At 45.4% G+C, this 21,359-nt stretch overlaps 2 protein-coding genes and 1 long non-coding RNA gene across 3 annotated transcripts; all 3 read right to left on the bottom strand.

Moving 5' to 3' along the window:
• Positions 1–1,346: 1,346 nt before the first annotated feature.
• Positions 1,347–13,070, bottom strand: tspeara (thrombospondin-type laminin G domain and EAR repeats a). The gene is made up of 13 exons (XM_029660679.2): positions 12,740–13,070; positions 8,714–8,949; positions 8,146–8,585; positions 7,929–8,022; positions 7,586–7,742; positions 7,105–7,236; positions 6,777–6,847; positions 3,882–4,043; positions 3,594–3,798; positions 2,883–3,115; positions 2,102–2,280; positions 1,908–2,009; positions 1,347–1,763 (listed from the first exon to the last, which is right to left on the bottom strand). The coding sequence occupies exons 1-13, from the start codon at positions 12,828–12,830 to the stop codon at positions 1,610–1,612; spliced, it is 2,256 nt and encodes a 751-aa protein (XP_029516539.1). The 5' UTR covers positions 12,831–13,070; the 3' UTR covers positions 1,347–1,609.
• A 1,711-nt stretch (positions 13,071–14,781) lies between these two features.
• On the bottom strand, positions 14,782–17,683 carry LOC115129784 (small ubiquitin-related modifier 3). The gene is made up of 4 exons (XM_029660497.2): positions 17,535–17,683; positions 16,504–16,632; positions 16,261–16,332; positions 14,782–16,003 (listed from the first exon to the last, which is right to left on the bottom strand). The coding sequence occupies exons 1-4, from the start codon at positions 17,553–17,555 to the stop codon at positions 15,941–15,943; spliced, it is 285 nt and encodes a 94-aa protein (XP_029516357.1). The 5' UTR covers positions 17,556–17,683; the 3' UTR covers positions 14,782–15,940.
• Positions 17,684–20,461: 2,778 nt separating this feature from the next.
• LOC115129985 (uncharacterized) lies at positions 20,462–21,359 on the bottom strand. Its single transcript, XR_003863716.2, has 3 exons — positions 21,174–21,359; positions 20,677–20,713; positions 20,462–20,562 (listed from the first exon to the last, which is right to left on the bottom strand). It is a non-coding gene; the product is annotated as an uncharacterized LOC115129985 (long non-coding RNA).

The following is a 21,359-nucleotide window of genomic DNA, read 5'->3' as shown; positions in this document are numbered from 1 at the left end:
GACACTAGCCACACATTTTAAAGGGATACTTTGGGATTTTAGCAGTGACGCCCTTTACCTACTTCCCCAGGGTCAGATGAACTCATGGATAGCATTTTTGTCTCTGTGTTAAGAATTCCCTGTCGGTGACTGTTAGCACCTCACAACCCTGAGCAAACTCCCCTCCCCATCCACTACAACCAGAGCCCGAGAGTCTAGGGGGAACCATAAACCTGCCTCTAAAACTCTCTGACCTGTGCCTTGATAGGTTGCTAGGGTAGTTACTAGGGGGCAGGACATCTACCCATCCTCTTGACGCTGCAGGTTACACAATACTTGCAGTCTCCCTCAAGCAGCGGCAGAGAGCAACATCTGTCTCTGCCGATCAACAACTGGACTCACTCATATCTCTGGACTTGTGGGATGGTGTGTGTGTTCCCAAAGTGAGTGGTGTGACATGTATATATTGTTCTTAATAGTTAGTTGTTGTTGTTGCATTATGTACAGCTTGTAACCCGTAAACATGTTCAGGGATTATATGCCATTTATACACACCTTTATTACTGTTATTATGCTCTTGTGTTATCGTATGTACAGTATATTCATTGCCTTTCATTTCCTTCAACAGAACTAGTACCATTCCACTACCTTTCCCACTATTCATCCCCATGTTCATCTTCCTCAGTGTGTTTAAAGTTCCTGTGTGTTAACTCTTAGGCAGCTTTATTCCCCTCTAACCGGGGACGGTTTCAGTGAGTCACAAACCACTAAAACACCTGGAGCCGGATTACTCTCTTTCACTCTGTATCCAGTAGTTAGAAGTAGTTTTGCGAGCCAATGCTAACTAGCATTACTGCAATGACTGGAAGTCTATGGTATCTACTAGCATGCTAGCAGTTACCATAGACTACCAGTAATTGCGCTAACGCGAGTTAGCAACTTCTTTCAACTGCACGCAGAGACATAAAAATGGTATCCATGAGTTTATCTGACGTCGATAAAGGGCTAGGTTAAATAAATACAAAAATTGCCAAAATACTGAAGTATCTCTTTAAGGTTTCTGGACGTTGGTTGAAGTGGTGAACAGCTTTTACAGAAAAATGTAGATTGGGCAAAAGAAACAATATTCTTACATAATTTTTTTTTTCTTACAATATTTTTGCACACAATGTATATAGACTCCCCCTTTTGTTTTTCCTACTGTGTTATTGACTTGTTAATTGTTTACTCCATGTGTTGTCTGTTCACACTGCTATGCTTTATCTTGGCCAGGTCGCAGTTGCAAATGAGAACTTGTTCTCAACTAGCCTACCTGGTTAAATAAAGGTGAAATAAATAAATAAATAAATAAGCGGTAGAATTTGCAGTAAGACACAAATGAAACATAATGTATTTACACATTTGTATTACCTCAATAAATAATTTTCACAAAATTATAGGCAACAAATATGACTAATGTTAAAGTTATATACAGTACTTATACATAAAAAGGTGTACCTACTAATACTCTCTCTTTCTCTGCAAATGTGGCCCAGTACAACAACATAATGTAACATTCATTATTACATCAGTTGAGATTTCATTTTGTATGTTTCTCCATGTTGTCCCTGATATGACATTGTGTCACGTGTCAGTGTGTTTTCAGACGGAAGACTTTGGAGAGAGGTGCTGTGGCGCTGGAGTAGATCAGATAGGAATCCTCTCCGGAAGTAAAGAATTCCCAGTCGCTGCATCCGATGGTGGGAAGCCGGTGAATGGGAACAAACCCCTCGTATCCCTGCCACCTGCGCTCATCCATATCACGTTCAAGTTCAAAACACAAATCGTGATAATGATGAGTTTATAACATCACCATAATATTTGTAAATTCACATATCACCCATTCAATTATAGCACCATGACCAATTCTAGTGTATTCATGTGAATACCTGTAGATAATGCTGTTCAGAGAGTGAGACTCTCCATCAAAGGAGTTTGCAACAATCAGGTAACTCTCCTCTCCTACTGTGAAGAACTCCCAGTCAACAGCACTGAAGGGGGAGACAGATCGAGAAATGAGAGAGGGAAGGAAGAGAGAGGAGAGGTGGGGGAAATGTGCACCTGTATGAAGGTGCATGTGTACCTGTATGTGACTATGTCCTGAAAACGCAGGAACAGCTGAGAGCTCATGTCCAGCTCGTAGATGGTCGAGTTGATGGCATAGCGACCGGGGCCATTGCCATGGAGTTGGTGTCCGTTAGCAACCACCAGGAAGACCCTGCTGCCGATCTGGAACATCTCCCAGTCTGTGGCACAGAACGTCTGAGAGAGAGAGACAGAGAGACAGAGAGACAGAGAGAGAGAGACAGAGACAGAGAGAGAGAGAGAGACAGAGACAGAGAGACAGAGAGAGAGAGAGAGACAGAGACAGAGAGAGAGAGAGAGAGACAGAGAGAGAGAGAGAGAGAGAGAGAGACAGAGAGAGAGAGAGACAGACAGACAGACAGACAGACAGACAGACAGACAGACAGACAGACAGACAGACAGACAGACAGACAGACAGACAGACAAGAGAGGAAGAAATTAAAGAAAGAGAGACCATAGAATAATGCCAACACTGGAATTCCCTCCCAATCAAAGCTGAGTCTTTTTGTGGTTTCAGTCTGCCTGTCAGTCAACTTCACCTCACATGTGTTTCCATTCAAATGTCTGATTCACTATCAGTTATCTGTCAAAGCTGGATCTAACATGCAAATTCTGCCCCGCTATACATGGTCTATTTTTGTCCTCTCTTAGTTCCGTGGTGTGGGTGGTTGTGCTGTTTTAGGATTTCTGCCAATCTACCCCCCTCGCTCTCTTCCCCCTTGCCAACCCCCTCTTCCTTACTCTGTCTCTTCCTTCTACTTCACCTTCATCTCTCTCACCTTAATAGTCTGAAACAAGCGGAAACTTCCATCCACCCAGACATAGATGACCGAGTCAACGTGAGTGGTCTGTCCGTCAAACGCATTCGCCACAGCCAGGAAGTGGTAGGGTCCGACCTTGAAGGCCTCCCAGTCGTAAGCCCCAGAGGTCCGCAGGGCCTGGTGTGGTACAAACAGCTGCGTACCACGGTCCCACTTGTAGACCACACTGTCTATGGTGTGGTTGGTATTACCTAGAGGAAGGGAGGGGGTAGATAGAGGACGAGATAATTGCAACTGAGTTACTAGTATTGCAACTCTTCACAGGAGGCTGCTAAGGGGAGGACGGCTCACAATAATGTCTGGAATGGAGGAAATGAAATGTGGTAACCATGTGTTTGATGAGTTCTGTACCATTCCATTATTCCATTGCAGCCATTATTATGAACCCGTCCTCCCCGATTAAGGTGCCATCAACCTGCTGTGCAGCTCATGTACCGTAACTGAGTAGAACATACTTTTCTACAAGGTCTTTTCAGCTTTACAAAGATTTGGCTGTAGCCAGTTCCTACCTTGTCTGTGGTTGGCCGTAACCAGTTCCTACCTTGTCTGTGGTTGGCCGTAACCAGTTCCTACCTTGTCTATGGTTGGCCGTAGCCAGTTCCTACCTTGTCTGTGGTTGGCCGCAGCCAGTTCCTACCTTGTCTGTGGTTGGCCGTAGCCAGTTCCTACCTTGTCTGTGGTTGGCCACGGCGAGGTAGGTGTGTCCTTGGATGCGGAAGGCCTCCCAGTCCCGTGCACAGTGTGTCTGGAGCGCCTGGTAATGAACAAACCTCTGTGTCTTTTTATTCCACCTGTAGATCACTGACAGTTCATCTTTCTCCACTGTCTCCTCCTTCCCTGTGCTCTCCCTGGAGTTGGACACCACCAGGAATATCTACAACAAGTTAAATCAACAAATGAACAAATACAATTGTATTTCAAAGTGTATTTTAACATCTCTAAGATGTCTTCCTGTACCTTCTTCCCCATCGTAAAGTGTCTCCAGGAGAGAGCTCCATGTGTGCTGATCTTCTGGTAAAGGTGAAAGCCTCCATCTCTCCAGAGGTAGACTGCAGAGCCCAGGGAGGGGGAGCGGTGGGCCATTGCTGCCATCAAACCCAGCCCTTGTACACTGAACACCTAGACATCGCAGACAGATGGACAGACAGACAGAGCGATAGAGAGAGAGACACGTTGAAAACCAGTTGAATCGACAACTACGTGTTAATTTAAACAAATATAATAAGCTCAGCAAAAGAGAAACGTCCCTTTTTCAGGACCCTGTCTTTCAAAGATAATTCATAAAAATCCAAATAACTTCACAGATATTCATTGTAAAGGGTTTAAACACTGTTTCCCATGCTTGTTCAATGAACCAGAAACCAAACCAAAATTTATGAACATGCACCTGTGGAACGGTCTTTAAGACACTAACAGCTTACAGACGGTAGGCAATTAAGGTCACAGTTATGAAAACTTAGGACACTAGAGAGGCCTTTCTACTGACTCTGAAAAACACTAAAAGAAAGATGCCCAGGGTCCCTGCTCATCTGTGTGAACGTGCCTTAGGCATGCTGCTAGGAGGCATGAGGACTGCAGATGTGGCCAGGGCAATAAATTGATATGTCCGTACTGTGAGACGCCTAAGACAGTGCTACAGGGAGACAGGACGGACAGCTGATCATCTTCGCAGTGGCAGACCACGTGTAACAACACCTGCACAGGATCGGTACATCCGAACATCACACCTGCGGGACAGGTACAGGATGGCAACAACAACTGCCCAAGTTACACCAGGAACGCATAATCCCTCCATCAGTGCTCAGAATGTCCACAATAGGCTGAGAGAGGCTGGACTGAGGGCTTGTAGGCCTGTTGTAAGGCAGGACCTCACCAGACATCACCGGCAACAACATCGCCTATGGGAAAAAACCCACCGTCGCTGGACCAGACAGGACTGGCAAATTGTGCTCTTCACTGACGAGTCGCAGTTTTGTCTCACCAGGGGTGATGGTCGGATTTGCGTTTATCGTAGAAGGAATGAGCGTTACTCCGAGGCCTGTACTCTGGAGTGGGATAGATTTGAAGGTCGAGGGTCCGTCATGGTCTGGGGTGGTGTGTCACAGCATCATCCGACTGAGCTTGTTGTCATTGCAGGCAATCTCAACGCTGTGCGTTACAGGGAAGACATCCTCCTCCATCATGTGGTACCCTTCCTGCAGGCTCATCCTGACATGACCCTCCAGCATGACAATGCCACCAGCCATACTGCTAGTTCTGTGCATGATTTCCTGCAAGACAGGAATGTCAGTGTTCTGCCATGGCCAGCGAAGAGCCCTGATCTGAATCCCATTGAGCACGTCTGGGACCTGTTGGATCGGAGGGTGAGGGCCAGGGCCATTCCCCCCAGAAATGTCCGGGAACTTGCAGGTGCCTTGGTGGAAGAGTGGGGTTACATCTCACAGCAAGAACTGGCAAATCTGGTGCAGTCCATGAGGAGGAGATGCACTGCAGTACTTAATGCAGCTGGTGTCCACACCAGATACTGACTGTTACTTTCGATTTTGACCCCCCTTTGTTCAGGGACACATTATTCCATTTCTGTTAGTGACATGTCTGTGGAGCTTGTTCAGTTTATGTCTCAGTTCATACTTATGTTAGTTCAGTTTATGTCTCATCTTGTTATGTTCATACAAATATTTCACATGTTAAGTTATAGGAAAATAAACTCAGTTGACAGTGAGAGGACGTTTCTTTTTTTGCTGAGTTTATATTCATATTAAGAAAATATATTTAAAATATATGACCAAAAGTATGTGGACACCTGCTTGTCGAACATCTCATTCCAAAATCATGGGCATTAATATGGAGTTGGTCCCCCCTTTGCTGCTATAACAGCCTCCACTCTTCTGGGAAGGCTTTCTACTAGATGTTGGAACATTGCTTGCTTCCAATCAGCCACAAGAGCATTAGTGAGGTCGGGTACTGATGTTTGGTCAGGGCTCTGTGTAGGCCATTCAAGTTCTTCCACACAGATCTTGACAAACCATTTCTGTATAGACCTTGCTTTGTGCACATTGTCATGCTGAAACAGGAAAGGGCCTTCCCCAAACTGTTGCCACAAAGTTGGAAGCACAGAATCATCTAGAATGTCATTGTATGCTGTAGCGTTAAGATTTCCCTTCACTGGAACTAAGGGGCCTAGCTCGAACCAGCCCCGGTCCATTATTCCTCCTCCACCAAACTTTACAGTTGGCACTTTGCATTGGAGCAGGTAGCATTCTCCTGGCATCCACCAAACCCAGATTCATCTGTTGGACTGTCAGATGGTGAAGTGTGATTCATCACTCCAGAGAACACATTTCCACTGCTCCAGAGTCCAAAGGCGTCGACCTTTACACCACTCCAGCCGACGGTTGGCACTGCGCATGGTGATCTTAGGCTTGTGTGCGGCTGCTCATGGACCCCATTTCATGAAGCTCCAGACAAACAGTTCTTGTGCTGACGTTGCTTCCAGAGGCAGTTTGAACAAACATGATTTTTTACGCACCTCGTGCTTCAGCACTCGGCGGTCCCATTTGTGTGCTTGTGGTTTTGTGAGCTTGCGGCTGTGCCGCTTTTGCTCCTAGACGTTTCCACCCCACAATAATAGCACTTACAGTTGACCGGGGCTGAGTTTTTAAGAACTGACTTGTTGGAAAGGTGGCATCCTATTATGGTGCCATGTTGAAAGTCACTGAGCTCTTCAATGTTTGTTGATGGAGATTGCATGGCTGTGTGCTCAATTTTATACACCTGTCAGCCATGGGTGTGGCTGAAATAGCCGAATCCACTAATTTGAAGGGATGTCCACATATATAGTGTATGTTTTACCTCAATATCATACGTCTCTGAACTGGTGGAGAGGACCTGCTGCTCCAAGACATAGTCTAGTCTCTGGGACTCTGTAGAAGAGATGGAGAGGTCAGAGAGAGAGATGGAGAGGTCAGAGAGAGAGATGGAGAGGTCAGAGAGAGAGATGGAGAGGTCAGAGAGAGAAAGAGAGAGGTCAGAGAGAGATGGAGAGGTCAGAGAGAGAGAGAGAGAGAGGTCAGAGAGAGAGATGGAGAGGTCAGAGAGAGAGAGAGAGAGAGAGAGAGAGGGGTCAGAGAGAGAGAGAGAGATAGAGAGAGGTCAGAGAAAGAGAGAGAGGAGGACTCACCTTGCAGCATAGGGACCCAGAGTGCACCGTCACAGAGGTAGAGAGCTCTCCTGATGGGGTTGAACCACAGCTGTCCTCTTACTGAACTGGAACAGGACTTCTCCAGCCCCACAGACACCCGCACCTCTGACTCTGGGGGTAGAAGGGGAAGGAGGGGGTAGAGGGGAGGGAGGGAGAGTGTGGGAGGGGGTTAGAGGGGGAAGGAGGGGGTAGAGTGCAGGGGGGTAGAGGGGGAGTAGAGTGTGGGAGGGGGTAGAGGGGGAGTAGAGTGTGGGAGGGGGTAGAGGGGGAAGGAAGGGGTAGCATGTAGGGGGGTAGAGGGGGAGTAGAGTGTGGGAGGGGGTAGAGGGGGAAGGGGGCAGTAGGGGATAGACGTACAGGGTGAGGCAGGACAGGGGAGAGAGAAAAAAAGAGTCAGAGAAAAGAGTCACATTTGTGAGAGAGATCAGGGGACAGTGAAAATAGGAGAGAGACAATATACCATATGAAGGCAGCGTGAGGTCACTCCTAGTCTCTTTTTGTGGTAGGTCTAGCATTACCGCAGGCACAGACAGCTCTGCCAGCCCGGGGTTGGAGGATGGGCAGACACGAGGGGTGGCATCAGAGCCTGGCACCAGGACCAGCTGTCTGATCAGACCCTGGGAAGGAGGGAGGGACAGGGGGAGGGAGGAGCGGAGAGGAAAGGAAAGGAGAGAAGTAGAGAGAAGCAAGTTATATGGAGAGTGTTGGCATAACCACTCTTATCAAGCCATCATTACTACTAGTGTAAATCTAGTGTACAAAGGTTCTAGAGAGAGAGGGTTGTCGTGTGTTTTGGTTCTTACTGAGAACAGGCCATTCCATCTCCCTCGGCTGCCGATGTGGAATCTGGAACCCTGAACACTAAGGTCAGAGGGCAACGACTTGGAGTGAACCCTGCTGAACACATATGATGACATCATCATTACAGAAATGTAATACAGATAGACGGACAAACAGACAGAGAAAAGGGATACATAGAAAGAGAGAGCGAAAGAAGGAGAGCCAGAGAAAGCAACTCACAGTTCCAGGTGTGTGTTGCAGTCCACAGTGAGAGTAGCGTAGTGTCCACTAAATGCTAAAACCAACGTGTGCCAGCGATCATCAGCCAATTCGATGCCTCGGAAAACCCAGCGCGCCATGACCCCCCCGCTGCGACCTCTGAACAGGAAGTGGAGTCTGTCTCTGGAGAACCGCAGGCCAATCAGAAGCCGTCCCTGACTGTTGCTGTTCTCTCCATCTCTACTTCCCTTCCTCTTCTCTCCGTCGATTAGTCTTTCTCCCCCTCCATCTGTCTCTCCATCCCGCTCTTCATCACTCTCATCATCCCTCCCTCCTCGTTCTCCATCCTTCTCTCTGTACCAATCTCCATCAGTTCCTCCCTGTGTCTCCCCCTTCCTCTTTCCAATCCTTGCGTCCTCTTCTTCCTTTTCCTCCACCACAGAAAATATGTACTCGTTTTTCTGAAAGACAGGATGAGACAGATCATCACACAGTGGGAAGAGGCAATAAAAAAATACACTGAACCTTCCCCACATCATCGATGATGTCACTTCCTGCTGTAATGCTGTTTCTAACCCCTGGCCCTTACCTTAGGGGCGACGAGGCTGACCTTCAGGGTGGTGACGATGGAGAACTCTCTGGGGAAGAGGTGACAGTTGACGAGGTGCTGTGAGGACGGGAAGTCCAGGGAAGGGTGAGGACGGGACAGACGGACACCCATCACACCCCCAGACTGGATCAGATGCACCCCCCCTCCTGTTACCCCTCTCGCCCCCTCCCCTGCCCTGGAGAGAACACGGGACAGAAGGTCCAGGGGAAGCAGGTCTACGGGGAGAGAGAAAGAGTAAGAAAGGGAGAAAGAGGGGGAGAGAAAGAGTAAGAAGGGGAGAGAGAGGGGGAGAGAAAGAGTAAGAAGGGGAGAGAGAGGGGAGAGAAAGAGTAAGAAGGGGAGAGAGAGGGAGAGAAAGAGTAAGAAGGGGAGAGAGAGGGGGAGAGAAAGAGTAAGAAGGGGAGAGAGAGGGGGAGAGAAAGAGTAAGAAGGGGAGAGAGAGGGGGAGAGAAAGAGTAAGAAGGGGAGAGAGAGGGGGAGAGAAAGAGTAAGAAGGGGAGAGAGAGGGGGAGAGAAAGAGTAAGAAGGTGAGAGAGAGGGGAGAGAAAGAGTAAGAAGGGAGAGAGAGGGGGAGAGAAAGAGTAAGAAGGGGAGAGAGAGGGGAGAGAAAAGAGTAAGAAGGTGAGAGAGAGGGGGAGAGAAAGAGAGAAAGAGAAGAAGGTAAGAAGGGGAGAGAGAGGGGGAGGAGAGAAAGAGTAAGAAGGGGAGAGAGGGGGAGAGAAAGAGAGAGAAGAGAGAGAAAGAGTAAGAAGGGGGAGAGAGAGGGGAGAGAAAGAGTAAGAAGGTGAGAGAGAGGGAGAGTAAGAAGGGGAGAGAGAGGGGAGAGAAAGAGTAAGAAGGTGAGAGAGAGGGGGAGAGAAGAGTAAGAAAGAGATAAGAAAAGGTAAGAAGAGAGAGGGGCAGAGAAAGAGTAAGAAAGAGATAGGAAGAAAGAGTAAGAAGGTGAGAGAGAGGGGGAGAGAAAGAGTAAGAAGGTGAGAGAGAGGGGAGAGAAAGAGTAAGAAGGGGAGAGAGAGGGGGAGAGAAGGTGAAGGTGAGAGAGGGGGGGAGAGAAAGAGTAAGAAGGTGAGAGAGAGGGGGAGAGAAAGAGTAAGAAGGGGAGAGAGAGGGAGTAAGAAGAAAGAGAGGGGAGAGAAAGAGTAAGAAGGGGAGAGAGAGGGGGAGAGAAAGGTAAGAAGAGAGAAGGGGGAGTGAAAGAGTAAGAAGGTGAGAGAGAGGGAAAGGGGGAGAGAAGTGAAAGAGTAAGAAGGGGAAGAAGGGGAGTGAGAGAGAGAGAGGGGGAAAGAAAGAGTAAGAAGGGGAGAGAGGGGAGAGAAGAAAGAGATAAGAAGAGTAAGAGGTGAGAGAGGGGGGAGAGAAAGAGTAAGAAGGGAGAGAGAGGGGAGAGAAAGAGTAAGAAGGGGAGAGAGGGGAGAGAAAGAGTAAGAAGGTGAGAGAGAGGGGAGAGAAAGAGTAAGAAGGGGAGAGAGAGGGGGAGAGAAAGAGTAAGAAGGGGAGAGAGAGGGAGTGAAAGAGTAAGAAGAGTGAGAGAGGGAGAGAAAGAGTAAGAAGGGAGAGAGAGGGGGAGAGAAAGAGTAAGAAGGGGAGAGAGAGGGGGAGAAAGAGGGGAGAGAGAGGGGGAGAAAAGAGTAAGAAGGTGAGAGAGAGGGGGGGAGAGAAAGAGTAAGAAGGGGAGAGAGAGGGGAGAGAAAGAGTAAGAAGGTGAGAGAGAAGAAAGAGTAAAGGGGAAGGAGGGGAGAGAAAGAGTAAGAAGGGGAGAGAGAGAGAGAAAGAGTAAGAAGGGGAGAGAGAGGGGAGAAAGAGTAAGAAGGTGAGAGAGAGGGGGAGAGAAAGAGTAAGAAGGGGAGAGAGGGGGAGAGAAAGAGTAAGAAGAGAAGAAGAAGAGAGGGGGAGAGAAAGAGTGAAGGGAGAGAGGGGAGAGAAAGAGTAAGAAGGGGAGAGAGAGGGGGAGAGAAAGAGTAAGAAGGTGAGAGAGAGGGGGAGAGAAAGAGTAAGAAGGTGAGAGAGAGGGGAGAGAAAGAGTAAGAAGGTGAGAGAGAGGGGGGAGAGAAAGAGTAAGAAGGTGAGAGAGAGGGGAGAGAAAGAGTAAGAAGGGGAGAGAGAGGGGGAGAGAAAGAGTAAGAAGGTGAGAGAGAGGGGAGAAAGAGTAAGAAGGTGAGAGAGAGGGGGAGAGAAAGAGTAAGAAGGTGAGAGGGGGGAGAAAGAGTAAGAAGGTGAGAGAGAGGGGAGAAAGAGTAGAAAGTGAGAGAGAGGGAGAGAAAGAGTAAGAAGGTGAGAGAGAGGGAGTGAAGAGTAAGAAAGTGAGAGAGGGGGGAGAGAAAGAGTAAGAAGGTGAAGAAAGAAAGAGAGAAAGAGAGGGGGGAGAGAAAGAGTAAGAAAGTGAGAGAGGGGGAGAAAGAGTAAGAAGAGAGGGGGGGAGAAAGAGTAAGAAAGTGAGAGAGGGGAGAGGAGTAAGAAAGGAGAGAGAGGGGGAGAGTGAGAGAAGAAAGAAAAGTAAGAAGGTGAGAGAGGGGGAGAGAAAGAGTAAGAAAGTGAGAGAGGGGGAGAGAAAGAGTAAGAAAGTGAGAGAGAGGGGGAGAGAAAGAGTAAGAAAGAGAGGGGGAGAAAAGAGTAAGAAAGTGAGGGAGAGGGGGAGAGAAAGAGTAAGAAAGTGAGAGAGAGTAAGAAAGTGAGAGAGAGGGGAGAGAAAGAGTAAGAAAGTGAGAGAGGGGGAGAGAAAGAGTAAGAAAGTGAGGAGAGGGGAGAGAAAGAGTAAGAAAGTGAGAGAGAGGGGGAGAGAAAGAGTAAGAAAGTGAGAGAGAGGGGAGAGAAAGAGTAAGAAAGTGAGAGGGGGGAGAGAAAGAGTAAGAAAGTGAGATAGGGGAGAGAAAGAGTAAGAAAGTGAGAGAGAGGGGAGAAAAAGAGTAAGAAGGTGAGAGAGAGGGGGAGAGAAAGAGTAAGAAAGTGAGAGAGGGGGAGAGAAAGAGTAAGAAGGGGAGAGAGAGGGGAGAGAAAGAGTAAGAAGGTGAGAGAGAGGGGAGAGAAAGAGTAAGAAAGTGAGAGAGAGGGGGAGAGAAAGAGTAAGAAAGTGAGAGAGAGGGGGAGAAAGAGTAAGAAAGTGAGAGAGAGGGAGAGAAAGAGTAAGAAAGTGAGAGAGAGTGGGAGAGAAAGAGTAAGAAAGGGAGAGAGAGGGGGAGAGAAAGCAAGTAAAAAAGAGGGAGAGAGAGAGAGGAGGGGGAGAGGGGGAGTTAGCATTTCCTAAATAGTGGGAAACTGATGGTGAGAGCAGCAAGATGAGGTGTTGGAGCTTCTTGTGTATTCATGATATCAGGTAAGGTTAGTCAGGGTTTACGGGATGGCTGGGAAATGTCTGGTAGGTTTTTGGCATGATCTGTGCATACACAGAGTTATCTGGGCATGAGTGATTTGCATCAAAGTTTTGGCAAATCAAGTTAAACACATCAAACACTCACGCACACGGCTGATATCTCTCTGACACACACACGCACACGCACACACACACACACACACACACACACACACACACACACACACTGTGGTGGGAAAAGTACTCAATTGTCATATTTGAGTAAAAGTATAGATACATTCATAGAAAGTTACTCGAGTAAAAGTAAGTCACCCAGTAAAATAATACTTGAGTCAATGTCCAAAAGTATTTAGTTCTAAATGTAATTGCTAAAATACACTTAAGTATCAATTTTCTTATATTATGCAAAGCATACACCACCATTTTCCTGTCCTGCTCAGCATTCAAAATGTAACAAGTACTTTTGGGTGTCAAGGAAAATGTAATGAGTTACTATTTGAAGTAGCATCCCTACTGCATGCAAACAAGAGAAAGAAAGAGCGGTGTGTTTAATGCCACTCTACAGTATAATCTGAGAGAGCCGCTATCGGACAGGAAGTACAATGTTATGTGTCACAATCAAATGTGTCCCCGGATAGGTTACAACACCCACACACACGCCGATATTATCACAGCGCATTTAACAGAATAGAACGTACCACTGCATGGTCTCCGTGTCTCTGCAGCTGCGTTGATGACCCTTAACCCGAGTAACAGCAGCAGAGGCAACAGCAGCATCGGCGATGACATCCCAGCTTGCTCCAGCCAATCACAAACACTGTGACTGATCCGAACGCCAATTGACGCTCATCTACAACACGCGTGTGTGAGTATGTGTGGGGTAGCGTGTACGTTTGTGTGTGAGGTGTGTCTAGAGATGGTCCTTAGAGAGTGTCCGTAGAAAGCATCATCTTCCAACAGACAGAGTCCAGATGACAAGGTGAAGCTTGGATCTAAACTACTCTACATCTGACTGCAGCCGAGGCAGACAGGCAGGCTCCTAAATGAGTTAGTTCTGTCTGGTCCGGCCCCTTCTCTTATATACCAGGCCCATGCAAATCACTAACCAGTCTGTCAATCATTTCACAGAGTAGAACGGAAGCCGACTGTATCGCTCAAATACTCTTCTGAGAGTGTGTATGTGTGTGTGTGTGTGAGAAAGAGCAAGATGTATACCTAAGGTGGAGTTGTATGGGCCATAGATACAGAGATAAAGAGCTGTACTACAACATAACCTTGCATTAGATAAACACCATATAGTCCAAGTAGTCATTTTTAAAAAGGGAAAAAATGATTTGGAAAACATGCATACCACCGGTGACCTCTGCTCCACCAAGAGTGCTTGATACCGGCTAAGCTATTACCATATTAACCAAGATCCCTGTTATTAGGACCTTTATTATTGTAGTAGCTGAGGAGTGGATGACTATGTACGTGAGTTTGTTTATGTAAGACAGCTGTTCTCATAAAGGATTTTCTAATATTGCATTCTGAGAAAATGTAATAAAAATTGTAGAGGGGAATTAGGTACAACTCTCAGGTGCAGAGCCGGGAGGTTGGACCAATGTGTGTCTGTGTACATGTGTATTTTAGCCATGCCCAGGCTTCAAATAGCTATTCCCATACAGACCAAGGAGAGAAAGGAGGAGTGTTCACTCTTTGTTATACACTTTTACTGCTCTGTTTGTCCTTTTCTTCAAGAGCAGGTTTGTGCACTTTAGCAGATCAGTGGGCAGGAGGAAGATGTCCTATAGACTAGTGTTTCTCCTGGCCATTTCTTTTCAAGGCTACAGGATCTGACAGGATCATGATGATAACATTCTTCCTTATTGTATCTCTCTATCCCATCAGGCTATCAATCGACTGTGCTTAATCTGACTGCATCAGCCAATCACACAGAGCGATTTAACATCCTGACAGATGGCTGACCGCAGGCAGAGATGTAATGAAAACAGAGGGAGATTCTCCTCCGTCCTCTCCTCCTTTTGAAAACGGTCAAAGATTGAGAAAAAACAAATGCAGTTGTATTCAATTATACTCCTTCTCCACTAGGATGTTGTTTACAGAGGAATCCCAAAATAAGAGTCCAAAGTGGTCAAAATGAATTTGAATGTATTTAAATGTAAGCATGCAGGTCCTCCGAGAAAGCAGCAGCTTATTCAAAGGAGGGTAGTGGATTTCGGCAGAGAAGACTCCAAGGATGAACTTGTGCTTCCTCCATGGGAAGACTTCAAGGACAAGAGGTAGACTTCTCCAGTCACCTAATAACAAACTGACAGTCCTCAACCACTTATCGGTTCCCGGAGGAAAGGACGGCTTTGGCCCAAATAAGAATCTAATCACAGCGGCCCTCGTCATGATTAAACGCTTGAACAGAAACATGCAAACACACAAATACAGGCACTCGGGATAATGTCCCCGCTTTACTTCTGCTGATAGAAAGGAAAGACCGGGATGGGGAGACAGACAACTGTACCAATAGACAGTAGCACCCCCTGCTGGTCTTTTTATGCAGCTGAGAAAACATTTCAGTACAGTACATTCAAATAGTGCTGGATAGGGTCCAACATACACAATTGGTAGTAGATACGACTATAAACAATACATTGAACATACAATTCATGATTCTCATGACTGCCGGCAGTCCACTGAATGAGCCCATTTTATATCACACTTGTAAAGGAGGAGCCGTGACAAGGAGTCTGAGTACCAAACTATATTTATTGTTTACAGTAGTAAAAGACGCCAAACAATGTACAAATCAGTAGAGAAACCAAACAAATAACATATGACAAAACATGTGGGTAAAGAACTTAACTGCCCCTCCCCTTATGCTCCAAGTAGACGTAGCCCCTAACCACAGACCTAGGATCAGAAAACCGGAACCCACAAAACATTAACCATTCCGGGGATGCAAATTATCTGACCCTGTATCAGTGTTCAAGGATGACTTCTCCCTCCTGCCTTACACCCCCACCCAAACACCGAAAGCAGAGTCACTGACAGGGCTGCTGTATGAACTGACCACTGAAAAAAGAAAGAAATGGCCCCATATGGTATCAGGGAATATTCCCGTTTGACTGCCCTAAAAAACTAGGGGTGCATCTCAACAGTATAAGTAGCTTCCTTGAGACAAGGGGTCTCCTCGTAAAACTGACACTAAAGAACTGGACAGGTGAAAGCATATTCCATGGTCAGCATCCACCTTAGCCTGAATGTTCAGATCGGTGCCTAATGAAGGAGGGAACATAAGACTTGAGATGCACCCTTAGTTTTCACCCTCTGAAAAACCAGGGCGTCCCCCATGTCAAACCATTGGAAGGGTCCAGAAGCCACCCCCTAACGCCTAGGCACTTCGTGTAGATTTAAGGTGTTGGATAAATACAAAACACTACACAAGTGGCTTAGGTGTAGGGGGTTGTTTCTAGATCAAAACTCATGATTCTTAGCATTGGAAAGACCCAGAAGCTGTCCAAGACAGTTCAAGAGTTCAATGTTGACTAAGACAGACATTTGAGGGGAGCCCTCCCCCCACCCCATCCAAAAACGTGCCAGACATCTTTTAAAATAAGATCAAGGAAACAGACGATGGGGAAGCCTCAAAATAGAAGTTGCCCCTTACCACAGATCTAGGATCAGCTCATCGTGTCCTAAACCTAACCTCATCCAATATGGGGTAAACTAACAACTGACCTTAAATCAGTGTCTAGGGGGCAAATTCATCCCAATCCTACACCCCAGGACAAAACTGAGACAGACATTTTTTTTTAAAACAACAAAGGAACACAGAAGCTGAAGTGACTGGAGGAGAGGAGCAGTGGGCGTGGTTTGGGTATGTCAATCACTGTAACGGGAGGGGCTTAGCAGAGACCGCCTGTCTGCTGTTGGAAAACATCTATGGTGTCTTCATCCTCCATCTCCAGCTAAAGAGAGAGAATTAACATGTGTGAGATGGAAGGAGAGAGGGATCTAGTAAAGAGTGATTCCATGAGGGGGATATGTAGTGGGAAGTACAGCGAGAAAGCAATCAAGTTCATTGAGAGCAGGTGTGCTTTAGTTGAGAGAATGATAATGGTGCCAGATATGCTGTGCTTTAGAGTGATTAAGAACGGGCCAAGAGAAGTGAGTAGAGGGTGTTTCTAAAGAATATAGAGCGCTGCCAGTTGTCTGTGCAGTGTACCTGTGAAGGTGTGTCTGTCTCGTTGATTGGCTGTCCGTCAAACCTGAACCTGATCTGCCTTATCGAGAGCCCCTGCAGGAGAAAGACAAAAAAAATACATGGGACAGATATTCCTCTAGTATTGGGAATCAGGTCAGCTCTTGATAATATTTATGCCCAATGCTCAGCGTGCCCCCTGCTCCAGTCTTCGCCATTGAGGCGGCAGGTAGGAGGGCAAGGTGTCTGATTGGCGACTGTGCTGACCTGACGTTCGCAGTAGGCCTTCATCAGTTTGCTGAGCGGAGTGTGTCTCTTGATTTTGAACTGAACCACAGAGCCGTCCTGACCGGCTACCTTTAAGTTAATGTGGTCGTTCTCAGTCTTCACGCCCTCCTGAAACACAACCAAACAGCAATGAAAGGATTAACATTGTAGTTATTCAGTCTTCAATACACCTGTCTTGGAGAGCCAAACAATTGACTTGTACAACCACTATTAAGACTCCGCACACGTCTCTGGACGATGTAGCAAGGTAGTGTTCTTGTCTGTAAAATTAGGGTTGCCTGCGGGTGGTACTGGGTCTGGGAAATGTGCGAAACCCGAAGGCTGTGACTGAAGCAGCCAGCTACTAGACCCAGGCGTTATCCGTAGCAAAACCCACGTTCAGCTTTTCCTAGTACCGCAAATCGAGAAAAAAAATATGAATCCTGTATCAATCAGTGGTTAGGGACTATTTCGTACAGACGAGATATGAACAAGCTAGCTAATTCTGGTCTTACCGGCGCCTGGCCAACGCCATGCGTGTTTACTGGCCTAGAATATACAAACAGTGCGTTAACTAATTATGTTATTTATCCATTTCAATAAGTGGATGCCGACGAATGCATCCAAATCACTCGAATATGGCTTCCAAATTGTGTTACATTTTGTGCCGCTATTATTGCGGCATTTAGCTAGCCAGCTGCTAGCGTGGTCTTTTTTTCCACAAAGAAAAACCCGCTAACGCTATCCGTGTATTCAACTTCGAAATGTAAGTGGAATTTGTTTCAACAATTCTATTTTCTGGTTGAAATACTTCGCATAACATCTCTAATAGCTTGTATATCTGACCAACTTAGAAATATCGTATCCGGAGGCAGCACTCCATTCATTTAACTACGAAACAAACAGTGCGCCGATTCAGACAAACGTGCAAACCGGGCCATTTTTGATTGCATATTTCAGGCGCTATTCAGCATTAGACTGTTTTAATCACCTTAAATAGCCATCACATGTTGATAGCCGACTAGCCTTACCTTTGGTTTCTCCTCCGACATTTTGGTGGGTTTTCTTTAAAGGATTTTCGGGTTAAAATGTAATTTTGGCTATGTTTTCGTTTGCACCTCTTTAAGCTATATGCTCTTCTCCTCCGCAAACACGGGAACGCGCTTTGGTCTCTCGTTCCGCAGACACTGATTGGCTTTCGTGGAATCACGTGACATATTCTCTCGGACGCGGATTCGGGGACGCGCAATTCAGCCAAATACTCGGCCACGCGACATTAAGAACCCGCCAAAGGCAGGGCTAATGGTTAACCTTGGTTAATCTCAAATAAATACACACATTACACTCAGATCAAATTGAATTTGTCACATGCTTCGTAAACCACAGGTGTAGACTACAATAAAATTATTATTTACGGGTCCTTTTCCAACAATGCAGAGTTAAAGATACAACATTTAAATATTGACACAAGGGATACACAGTGAATAACTATAATGAATAAACATTAAAAAATCTAACGTTATTTGTCACATGCGCCGAATACAACAAGTGTAGACCTTACCGTGAAATGCGTGCTTTACAAGCCCTTAACCAACTGCAGATCAAGAAGAGTTTAAAAAAAATATTTACCAAATAAACTAAAGTAAAAAATAATAAAAAGTAACACAATAAAATAACGAGGCTATATACAGGGGAACCTGACAGAGTCAATGTGCGGGGGTACAGGTTAGTCGAGGTAGGTAGGGGTGAAGTGACTATGCATAGATAATAAACAGCGAATAGCAGCGCAGCAGTGTACAAAACAAATGGGGGGGTCAATGTAAATAGTCCAGTGGCCATTTGATGAATTGTTCAGCAGTCTTATGGCTTGGGGGTAGAGCCTTTTGGTCCTAGACTTGGCGCTCCGGTGCTTCCCGTGCGGTAGCAGAGAAAACAGTCTGACTTGGGTGACTGGAGTCTCTGAAAATGTATTAACATGGCTATGTACAGGGAGTACCAGAATAATATTGTAAAATACAAATTATATCAAGCCAAATCTTCCATCATCATAATGGATAGAGAAATGGGGTGTATTCATTACAGAATCCGTTTAATAACCACATGGAAGCAAACTGAGAGTAGAGGGGTGATAGTGGATCTCCAGTCTCGTTGCCTACCCGAAACAAGGCTTTTGATGACCAATCGGGGGCGCCCCAAGTCAACATGTCATTTCTCTCTTAAGGAAGAAAGGGAAGGATTGGTAGGGATCGAGGCCTGGGTTCCAATTCCAGAAAGATTCTCTCTCTCTGTGGCTCTGCTCATAGAAAATGCTTGAATAAAGAGTATACGTATCCTTGATAAAAATAGTATATTGAGATTGAGTCAGAACTGCAGGAATTCCTGTTTATTTTTTATCTCTACTATTATTGAGGTTACGATCACAGGTCTGATATGGTTGTTGTAGGTTTCTCAATATGAGGTAGAGGTTATTGTAGGAACTAGGAGTTGAAAAGATCCAAAGAGACAAGTCTTACATAGTGGAAAGTTTAATTTAAGTAAAAATAGATTTGCTCAAATCAACAGACAAAGGGTAGTTTATTACACAACTTGACATCAATAAAAAAATGGCTTAATTTGGCCTGACAAGATTCTAACGGAAGTAGCTGGTGTCTGTAATGAGAAAGCTGTCACAGGTAGAAATGTATTACTTAGATCTGACATTCTTTGTCTCATTGTACAAGGTGTGTATATTCTATATGATAGGGTACATTTCTATCTGCAATTTTGAGAATTCAACTCTTCTGAACACACTCCTATTTAAAGCTGCAATATGTAACTTTTTGGGCAATCAGACCAAATTCAAATAGAAATGTGAGTTATAGATCTGTCACTCTCTTTGAAAGCAAGTCTAAGAAGCGGCAGACCTGTTGTATGTGCAATATTTCTATGCTTAGCGTATGGAAAACATATTCCACAGCTGTTTAGATGGTACAATGATTCTCTAAACTATGCTTGCTTGTTTTGTCACAAACTGAAATTAGGTGAACTATTAGAATTTTAGCAAGCAGGAAATGGCAGAGGGATTTCTGCATAGTGCATCATTAAGTACAATTCTGGTTTAAATTAGGACAATACATCTATACAAGTTTATTGTTTGATGGAGTACAGGTGTGCACTGGACACATTAACGATAGATCCCCATAAGATAAATATACGTAGAAAAGGTCAACTTTTCTGGAGTGCATCTTCTCAATCAAGTAGAGCATAGGCAAGATCTCCTATAACCAAGTAGTAACCCTCAAATACCATCATGAGTTTATAATACAGTAGTAGTCACAGAAGGAAGATGGTATAAATAAGGTAAGTTGCTAAAGCTACTGCACCTTTCCACTGCTCTCACAGTCTGCACTGCAAGACATGTTCAGCACTGCAAGACATGTTCAGCACTGCAAGACATGTTCAGCACTGCAAGACATGTTCAGCACTACAAGACATGTTCAGCACTGCACCACTCACCAAGCAGCGCAGAACTTGTTCTAGCTAAGCATTCGTAGAATACTTTGTTCATTACATTCAACACAATGTTTAATGACCTGTGTTGCATGGGCAGATAATGTTGTATAAACAGGTTGTACCAAAACTTTGATCTAAGGCCAGTTTCATGTATTCTCCTCAAACGGTTAAAGAAATTAAACGGGATCTTAAGCACTTACACATTCGTAACATATTGTGTGAATTGGAATTCGTAACATCATACAAATTGCAGGATTTTTTTTTTTTTTTTAGCAGGATGTAACATATACGAAATAAGTGACGTTGTGCACAATATTTGGCGACCCGTTTTGGCTTGTGAGCGCTACATTCAAAACTAGTCTGAAATGATACAAATCCTTTAAAACACCTCTAAGACTTTTATGATGAATGGTTTAGGGGAGGGTAAGCTGAGCATAGAACAGACAATAAGTGTGTGTGTGGGGGGGTTGAAAGGTCAGAGGTGAAGAGAAGGCAGGCAGTTGATACAGTACAGTGTTCAAATATCAGTTCAAGAGAATTTGGAGTACGGGTTGAACCCACTGAGACCTGGGAAGGGAGAGACAAGGAGTTAGAGATCATCTTTCATAACAAATTCCATCAGAGTAGTGATTGTGTTTTTCCACAGACAGGAGTGGTGTGTTTGTGTATCTCAAGTCGTACCATATTTCGTTCTGATTTCTTCATGCCTCATCTTCATCTGTTAACACAAAGACAACCAGCTGGTTAGACACACACTTCATATTTTAAGAGAACTGCACAACCTTTCAGACCAGCCAGGTTGGTAAGAAGTCATAAATAGAGCACAAGCCGGTTTGGGCGGTTAGCTTTGGTTGTGACGTATGTAAAGGTTTGCTCCAGTAATTATTTTGTGTCACTCTGGCTGTAACTGATATGAAACGAACAAAATAAACTTGGGGCCTTGTTCTGATCGCAGTCACATCGTCAGAGACACACTAAAGTCAAATACAGCAACACACAGGGCCTGACTGGGTAACGTTTACCATATCTCCCTGTGGGATTTGTAGTAGGCCAGCTGAATACACACACAGCCATGTAAATACAGATACATAGAATAACAAAACACATTCTTTAGTTGAAAATTGCTTCACATATATAGAGAAATACACAGATGTCCGTGTGCCATGATGACGTCTTACCTCTCTTCCTGGTTTCCCTTCATGTTATTTGTCCGCCTCTCCATCTTGGCATCGAACCTTGTAGACCTGACACACCACACACACGTTAGGGCGGATAAGTACTTCTGCATGTACCTGGAGGTCAGTCCATGGGGTAGGTCAGTGCGTGTGAGTGTGAATAATTTCACACTAGTTGACCACGACAAA

This window comes from Oncorhynchus nerka, linkage group LG5 (assembly GCF_034236695.1).
Source record: "Oncorhynchus nerka isolate Pitt River linkage group LG5, Oner_Uvic_2.0, whole genome shotgun sequence".
In the NCBI taxonomy this organism is placed as follows: domain Eukaryota; kingdom Metazoa; phylum Chordata; class Actinopteri; order Salmoniformes; family Salmonidae; genus Oncorhynchus; species Oncorhynchus nerka.
Note: the sequence above shows the minus strand (reverse complement) of the source record. Positions and strands in the feature narration are given on the sequence as shown.